Below are 9,034 nucleotides of genomic sequence, written 5' to 3' on the forward strand. Positions count from 1 at the left end.
AGAACTTACTAATTTGGAGAAACAATTATTTCACCAGCAGATGGAGATGGCAATTCAGAACTCTGCCTACTTCAGAATAATGATATTTCATTTTCTGAGGAGTATCAAAGCATTTATTAGACAGATACCTGACTGATTTTTGGTGCATTTGACTGTCTCAGTATGCAGATAAACAAAAATTGGCAAAAGCACCTTTCATAGTATTCTCTGTACAACTCTTGAGCTAAATGGCAAAGGAAATGATGAAGAAAATGATGCTACTTCAGACCTGAAAGCTATCAAATAGAAGGGTTTGAACAAATTTATTTTAAAGAAAAGCTTTTTTTGGTTTTCATTTTTAAAGTCTGCAGACAGAAATACCCATCCTGTTACCTTCCCGATCTTTTTGCTTGTCATCTCTTTCATCAGGATTGTCATCTCCATCATCATCATCTTCATCATCACTATATTGACCAAGTGCATTGACCAGCTCAACAAATATTTCATCATTGATAAATCCACATTCTGAAATTCAGCAAAATTGGGAGTGAACAGAAAAGCACAAGGTGTATATGAAGTATTTTTAATCTTCCCTAAAAAAAATGCTGTAATTTATGAAAAACAATTTTGTACTTTTCTCCTCTTAGTTTCAATGTATGAACTGAGAAGAGTTTAAAATACTCAGTATTTATTTCTTAGACTGACAACTGGGAAAGTAAGAAAGAAACTTGTTGAAATTTTTCTTTTCCTGACTCCCTGTGCTTCATACCAGTAGACATGAATAAATCTCTTTTCCTTGGAAAAATAAAAAAATTACTTACTAGCTAGACTATTTAAGAGATTTTATGCCAGAATCCCAATTCCAACATGATTGGGGGTTAAGCCAGCCTGGCAATGCATTCAAACAGTCTATGAAGCTATCCTTTGACAGCTAGGGAATTTCCAGAGAGATTTGTGGTTGGTAGTTCCATAGCATCCACTTCCCCACTATAGACCCCACTGGCAAGGTGATAAAAAAGAATACAGTTATATAGGAAAAAAATCAAGAGAAAATTGAAGGATACAATGCTGCATATATCTGCTTATTAGCTTATATTCTGCTGTGAAATTCAGAGGGCAGCACAGATAGACAATAAGGCATTTCTGCAGAGAGGAAAATCGTAGTTAGTCTTGAGAGAGACTGCTGTTGTTTTTAAAAAAATAACCATGAACTGTGTGGGAATTGTAGTGCTTATCACCATCCTTTTGAACCCAGACTGGGGTTGGATGTCAAACTACAACTTGAAGGAAGCTAATAGTTTTATTCCCATGTAGACAATGAAAACAGGCAGGTACTTCATCTGGAGGTTTTAAACAGAACTCTTAATATACTCACACAGGTTAGTATGAATTTCTCTCTCAAAAGTGCAGTTACAGAGCTAGTTTACAATTCTGACTCCTAAATGGGAATGCTTCTGGATTACAGATTCCCACAGCATTTACATTTAATTACAGTCACACAAGAATACTAGTTACTGGGAGACCAAAAACCCATCTTTCTACTTTCAATATTTTGTTTTGAAGGACCCATAATAACAGTAATTGCCATCATAAACTTCAGACTTGAGACAGTGAAACGAGATTAATTTTAAAGCTGGACTCATTTAATAGTAAATTAAATCAATAGTAGAAGACATTTACTAGTAATGTCACCATTTTGACACAACCAGTTCTCTGACAAGGATGTCAGCAATCAGTAAATCTGTAAAAATACCCAAAGGCAAAACCCCATGAAACATTTCATGTTCCTCATGAAATATAAAGGCACCAGCTATTCTGAGGACATTAACAAGACTGGTGTAGGACTGAGTAGCATTTATTATTGAATCGCAGGCTTAACCTTTATGAGTGACACACAATGTACTCAAAAATGTAGTTCTTTTTCTCAGTCCCTCCAGCATTAACAGGAATATAATTAATTTTAAGAAACGATTCCCCATTTGTGGGGTGGGGGGAAGACAGATAATGTTTCTGTGAAGGGGGAAGCAGAGTAGTCAGAGAAACCTTTACAACTATAAAGGTTCAGGCTTGTATAAGCCAGTTCTGAGTGGGCACATAGAACAAGTGAGAGGTTGATACTTCACTGTGACTTCAGCAAACTAAGAGACAGATCACATCACATGTAGTCCAGCTCCCACACAGAATAAGAGGTAAACTACATCTAAGAATATATATATATAAAATGCACCAACAGAAGGATACAACTTTGCTCTATAAGCTGACTTATGGAAAGGACGTTTTTAAATACCTAATGATTTCCTTAAAGGAAAAAAAAACAAAACCCACAAGAGCTTATTCTATTGAATCGCATTCGCAAGTGTTGTCATTATCAGAATTTTGCATACTTCTCCTGCCACTTTGTGCTAGGCAGGACACACGTAGGGACATTACACTATTATATTCCAAAGTTCTGAGCACAAATTGGAAGATCAAGAACTTCTCCAAGTTGTACCTAGGCATTATGATGAATCACTGCATGGTCTAGGGAAAAATTTAATGTGTTTACTACTACTATAACACTTTGCAGCCTTAAGAAAATGCAAAGCAATATATTTAAATAAGGAAGTCTTATATCTTATGTTTACACAATGGAGGGATCCTAGAGATACTACTGTAACAATCAAGCATCAGGCCTTAACAAGCAACACGGACAGCAATTATTTATGTAGGAAGAAGTGATTAGTATACCTGAGTGTTTGGGCTCACCTCTGTCTCCATGCACTTTCCCATCATAGTTCTTGATCAGTTCTTCAATAAAGGTACCATCCTGGTCAAGCACTTCATCTCCCATATATGGAATGTTATGTAAAACAGTTTCATCCTCTACCTAGTAACAACAGTTATAATCAAACAATTTTAAATTGCCTTTTCAATTGACCATTCCTGCATTGCTGTTTTTACATTCTACAAGTGTCTAGCTATCACAGTTAACTAACTGGCTTCACTGCTTTAGCACATTTACCATTAACTAGATAAATAAAACAAAACCCTCATCTTTGTTCAACAATTTTTTGCACTAGTGGTGACTGGCTCAAGATACTGACACTAGCTCCTAACATTAAGGTTAGCAGTGTTTCCACAAAGCTTCTACTACTGAAACACAGTAAGCTACCTAGCTTTGGGAAGCTTGCATTTGATAAGTTCATTCTCCCTTCCTTGGTTCTCTTCCACAGTAATGCGCAATGGAAACCACGTCTTCATTGCTTTGCCAGAGATAAGAAAATACGATACAAAAAGACTCTAAATTCAAGTTGTCTAAACAGTAAGCTCAGAAACATGCCTCACAATTTAATCTGAACTCCACTGTCATTTTTTTTGTCTGCATATAGAATAAATGCATTAATACTCCCATGTTTTATCAGTAGAATTTATCCTCCAATAATCTTCCAATACTACAGAAGAACCTTCTATTGTTAAGAAAATAAACGTAAACTTTCCTGCGATCATGATTCTGCAGCAGTGCAAAATATCCAAACACTGATGAATTGAAAGCAAGTTGAAAAATGTGTGGAAGAACTCTGTACATATACTGATAAAACGGGTTATTTAAATCACTTCGCTATGATTATTATCATAATAACCCGTCAGCAAAGGTGATCATATACAAAATGATGTGAAAAGATTTTAAAAGCTTAGCTTATTACAAATAAGTCAAATACCTACATCAGAAATCTAACGTTATGGCTTCTGCATACAGTGAAGCTAATCAGAAGAAAAGGGTATGCTCAGATGCTATATAAGAATGACCACTATGTGGGGAGACTATTTCAGGACTAAGTTCTTTTTATTCCATAAGAATTACTATTCTGCTACAGGTACATTGGTCGATTGTCTTAGATAAAGACATTCATATCCCTCAGAAAACATTTCTCATTACACTAATCTACATTTGTTAAATGCCACACCAGACAATTGGTCACCTGATTGAAATAAACTTAGGGTCTCTTTACAGCAAGGTTTTAGAGATACTTCGGTTCACTAAGGACAGAGGTTTAGTTTGCAATCAAAGTTACTTTTTTTTTTTATTATTATTTTATTTGGGGGAGCCTATTTCCGGTTATTACTGCCTTATTACCAATATCAAAAAGATAGGGAGGGTAACTGGCAACAGATTGTTGCTGGTTTATTACTAAAATTAACCCCTCCCTTTTCTCCATACATTTCTCCTCCTAGCACTCTTTTAAACTTACCATAAAATTCTGTTGAAGGGGAGACCAAGAATACATTATAGGCACAGAAGCAACAGCATTGAGAGTCTTCAGTGGGATGACTTGTTTTGGAAAATCTATGTCACTGGTAACAGAGCACTGAAATAAGAGGTTGAAGTTATACTTACATAGCAACATCAGAAACAAAACGAAAAAAAAAAAAATCACAGAAAAACACTCTACAACATATAAAATTCAAAGTGTTTGTCAAAATTAGCCATATCAGCCTTTGAAAAATGCATCAGATTTTTAGGGCATAATAGTAATAATAGGTTTAGCAGAAAAAAAAGACGCAAGAATTATTTCTATGTCAATACGTTTGCTAATAGATCATGATGGTTTTTTCCACTTAATAATAAGTGGCTGTGATATTATTTTACTAAGACTATTCAACCTAGAATACAAATTATGTTTGGTATCTCAAAACAGATTTAGTACCTGTTGCTGCTACACTGATGTTAAAGTATTTACTCAAGCTATCAGAGAGGCAACTGAATTCCCCTGGCTTCAGATCAATACACTGCAGAAATCACGTATTATTTATGTTAAAAAAAAAAAAAAAATTACTTTAATGTCAGCAAGACGTCTTATGGAAATAAATCCTCCATATATCTTGTTAATTCCTGCCCTGTTTCCCCATTATTGTCTGCTTATTTTTATCCTATCCTCAAACCTTTGATTATGCTCACTGCTTACAACGGAAAAATGAAAGTTAACCCTTAATGTGCGACTCTGGACATGTCAATGAGTTTTTCAGCTACAGGACTTTTTTTTGGAGATTCAGAGGTTTATGTAGCCTCTAAAAGATAAACATGCCATAGAAATACAGACAACTTCTAGGTTATTCTTGCATCTATTCAACAGTTACAGACACAGATCAACTTTTCTTAAATACTTGGACAGCAGTATGAAGATCTCTGGAAAAAAAGTTACAAACAAAAGCAGACGGGAACATACAAAGCTAGGGGAAGTACAACAAAGAGGATTTGGAGGTAGGTAAAAGAAAGTTTAGAACAGCTATCATAGCTACCTGAAAGGAAAAAAGGAAGTGGAGACAAAAGATCTTTCTCCTTTCCAGAAGGGAAAGATGAACAGAGCTTCACATTTCTAAAGAAATACACAAAGTAATGTAACAAACAGTATACAGAGACAGTACCCCGGTAGAATGACACAAGCCAGATTTATTTATTTTCTTTTTAATCTGCAACAAATGAAATTAGATTTCTGCTGTGTATATCAATACTCAAGACATTGTCCTATGCTAGTGCTTTATACCCGTTTCAGGTTAATGTTTAATTTTCTAGCTAGCAGCCATCTAGTATATTTTCATGTATTTTTGAAGAAAAATACAAAAGTAAAAAATAATTACTTTTATCTTTGGAACTAGAAGTCTCAGGCTGACAAGTGAGCTATGTCAAAATGACTCAAAGTGTTTGGTACTAAATCTCAGCTATGTTGCCCCATTATTTTGGTATGGAACTCAGCTTAATATTTATTAGGCTAGCACAGGACATGTTATGGTCTCTGGTTGATGCTGACTGGACTACTCATTGGAGAAAACCTATGTCACCAGCGATGCCTTGCATTCTTCACCAAACACATGAAGGCTCTCACAAAACTGTTTCATCAGGTCACTAAACTTCTAGCCAGTGTCTTATGCAACTCTGAAGAAATTCAGCATATTAAGAAAAAAAGATTTTAAAGTAATCTTTTAAAACCCCCACCATTTCTTTGTCTTACTTCTCTCACTATAAATTATGGCAATCTTAAATCAAGCATTGGAGTTCTGATTCATGAGACAGAGACTGGATTTGAATGCAGTAATTAGTGTGCTCTATCAATTTAGGCAGGAAATCAATTCAGGCAGGAAATCAACATAAAAGAATAGTGAATCAAGCTACAAAAAAAAAAGGAGAAAAAAGAAAGGGATAGTGAGGAATGATCTTTTACTATCAAAAAAAGTGAAAATTGGATGTGTATCTGTGTCAACTATTATCAGATGTTCTGATCCTACAGTGCCATATAATAGGTATAGAGCTGTACATGAGTAATTGCATATTCAATCATGTTTAAAAGAAAACACTCAGGCAAAGGTCCTTGCGTGTTTGCATTTGAACATGCATGCACACAAATGCACCTCTGTGACACACACGCCCCTAGTTTCCCACCAGAATTTTAAGAGGAGGAAAATCTCACAAATTTCCTTGAAGAGAAAGTGGTTTGTTTTGGGGGTTTTTTTTTTTTTCAATCTGTTCACAACAAAGTCTCTTCATTCTCATCCGCTGAAAAGAGTTAGCTTTTCAGATTATTACACGTGAAACATCCTCAAACTGGCTTAGTCTGAAGAAGTGCCTAAAGGGCAACTGAGAAATATGATAAATTAACCTGGGCTGAATACAGAAAGTTGGAGTAGGCTTAAACCACTGTTCGAGCTACCAACATGAAAGCCAGTTTGGGTGCTCAAATTGCATCACAATCATGGAAGAGTTTTTCAGAAATTTAGCATCCAGTCTGCTTGTGCAACACAAGAGTGCATCAACTCAACTAACTCCTTTTAGAACCTCTGTAGTTAAATGACTTTAATTAATATAAAGAAGACTTTGTCAAGTGGGTAATGTTCACAGCTTTCACATGCTTTAACTCAGTAAGAACCAAAGTAACTACTCAAGTGTACCACTGGGGGTCAACTCCAATAGGAGCAAGATTAAACTCCCAATATCAGTGAGACAAAAAGATTTGATTAAAGGATGCTGAGGTATGATCCAAGTATTATCAGAAATAAAGGAGTTTCACTTTTGTATGTCGTTCAAAGTTAGGTAGTCTGTATTTATTGCTTTCCAGAAGTCATATGATCAAAGTAAATAATAAATAAATTCTTTATGAGACTCGTACAAAAAATATCTGCCAAGTCATGTCATGCTGGAAAAAAAAAAGAACAGCCAACTTTCCAGTAATAAAACAAAAACGTGCTAACAACCTTGTAAGTGGAATTACCACAACACATGTTAACCAACCTCCCTGGTCCCGCGCAATGAGCTCACAGAAGTCATGATGTGAACAGGCTGTATCCTACGTTGTTTCCACTCTTGATTTAAGATTTCAGTTCTTTCCAGTATCTTCTGACGATTAGAATTAAACATACTCTAAAAATTAATCACAATTGTAAACATTACAAGTAAATCAGAGACTCTAAATTCACCTGCTAGCATCTTAAGGAATTATAATATTTACTAAAAAAATAAACAAAACCAAACAGAATAAAAAAAAAGTGCTCAAGACTCAACTGTCCAAATTTAGTTTAGATGTCAGTGATGCTCAGTATAGTTCATTATCCCTTTCTTTGCCTCAAACCATGTTCTTATGTTTAGAGACTTAGAGGTTTAGCACGGAATTAAGTTCTAAATGGAATTAGAAAGAGTATGTGGCTAAAGAAGTTGCCATACTTCTTTAGTAGTATTTATTAGTTAGTATTTATTAGTAGTATTTATTTAGTTAGTTGCTCTCCACAGTCTCTTCTGATACTTAACATGCCTGATTCAATCACATATAAATGTATCATACCTGTTTATAAGATCACAGAGTTAAGACAAGTTTTCAGTACGTTAACAAAGTATTTAATGAAACTGTTATTGCAGGTGTTAACTGCAGGACAACTCATACTTCAGAAGAAAATCGATTTTTGTATCATTTTTTAAGCAATAGAACCAAAAGATGATATACCTTTACTTCATCCGCACGTCGGAACCTCTTGAGCTGCCTCAGTCTCATGTATTCTGATTTCACACGTTTCCGCCAACAAATTGGTCCCTTCTCAGATTTTTTTCCGGTTTGACCCATGATTATCCTACAAGAGACAATGTCATGTTAATATTACCAAATCTGACGCCGCTGCTTACTGAGGAAGTTAGAGTGAAGTTCGGTAGGATAGAGACATTCCTTTAATACCTTTCATATCTAATTCCTTTAATTCTTTTCAATCAGACACTTGTAATACCATCCCAATCCAACCAACAAAAAAAAAAAAAAAAAGAAAACATACTTAAGTGATAGACACCGAAAACCAGTAATTTTAATTACAAATCAGTGGGACCATTCACATTTGCTTTAAGCACTTCTAATGGCTCTATACAGAAAGGTACCTAATGGACTTAAAGGAGTGAAGCAGAACAAATCAAGATTCCCACTGCAAAGATACACACTGAACACATTTACACTGAACAAAAGGTAATAGTCTATGACAGCCTGACACCCTTGCATTTTTATGCAAGACATTAAATCATATTTTGTAAGAAAAATTGTTGGGTTTTTAGATTTAGAATGAAAATGAATCAACAAACAAATGGCAAAATTGCTGACCCAAATCATGGGAAGTATCCTTTGCGGAAAAAAGACAAAGCATATAAATAAGTTTCACATAATGCCCGAAGCACCTGACTAGACAGAGGAGGAGGATGGAGAACCAGCAGAGGAAGGTAAATCTAGAGCAAAGTGTCAAACACAGCTGTTCTGGTTCCACGCCTCAAGGCAGCAAGTACAATCCACCTGTATCTCATTTACCACACCACCAGTGGTTACAAGAGAAAGAGATAAAAATAAAATAAAATAAAAAAGAAAAAAAAAAATCCCAGACCATTCATGTTAGAGTATGCTAAAGAGAATTAGTGATTTGAAGTGCATTACGATATTGATTAGAGGACAGCATAAAAGCATTATAAAGTACAGAAAATGCATTGTATTATATGCTAAACTATGCCAAGCAAAAATATAGAAAAACATCCCATTAACTGGAAATAAATTAGACATAGAAT

General features: G+C 35.0%; 1 protein-coding gene across 5 annotated transcripts in view; it reads right to left on the reverse strand.

The window, feature by feature from the left end:
• EZH2 (enhancer of zeste 2 polycomb repressive complex 2 subunit) overlaps positions 1-8,064 on the reverse strand; it is a 29,289-nt gene extending 21,225 nt beyond the window's left edge. For 2 of the 5 annotated variants that reach the window (XM_009587259.1, XM_009587257.1), the window contains exons 1-5: positions 7,947-8,064; positions 7,268-7,369; positions 4,209-4,325; positions 2,725-2,845; positions 361-504 (exon numbers count right to left, since the gene is read on the reverse strand). In XM_009587259.1, the coding sequence (XP_009585554.1) occupies positions 361-504; positions 2,725-2,845; positions 4,209-4,325; positions 7,268-7,369; positions 7,947-8,063 (601 nt within the window). In that variant the 5' untranslated portion in view covers position 8,064. Of the gene's footprint in view, positions 1-360; positions 505-2,724; positions 2,846-4,208; positions 4,326-7,240; positions 7,370-7,946 lie in introns of all 5 variants that reach the window. The other 3 variants (XM_009587256.1, XM_009587255.1, XM_009587258.1) reach the window with 2 other exon arrangements.
• Positions 8,065-9,034: the final 970 nt, after the last annotated feature.

This window comes from Fulmarus glacialis, unplaced genomic scaffold (assembly GCF_000690835.1).
Source record: "Fulmarus glacialis isolate BGI_N327 unplaced genomic scaffold, ASM69083v1 scaffold42361, whole genome shotgun sequence".
Lineage (NCBI taxonomy): Eukaryota > Metazoa > Chordata > Aves > Procellariiformes > Procellariidae > Fulmarus > Fulmarus glacialis.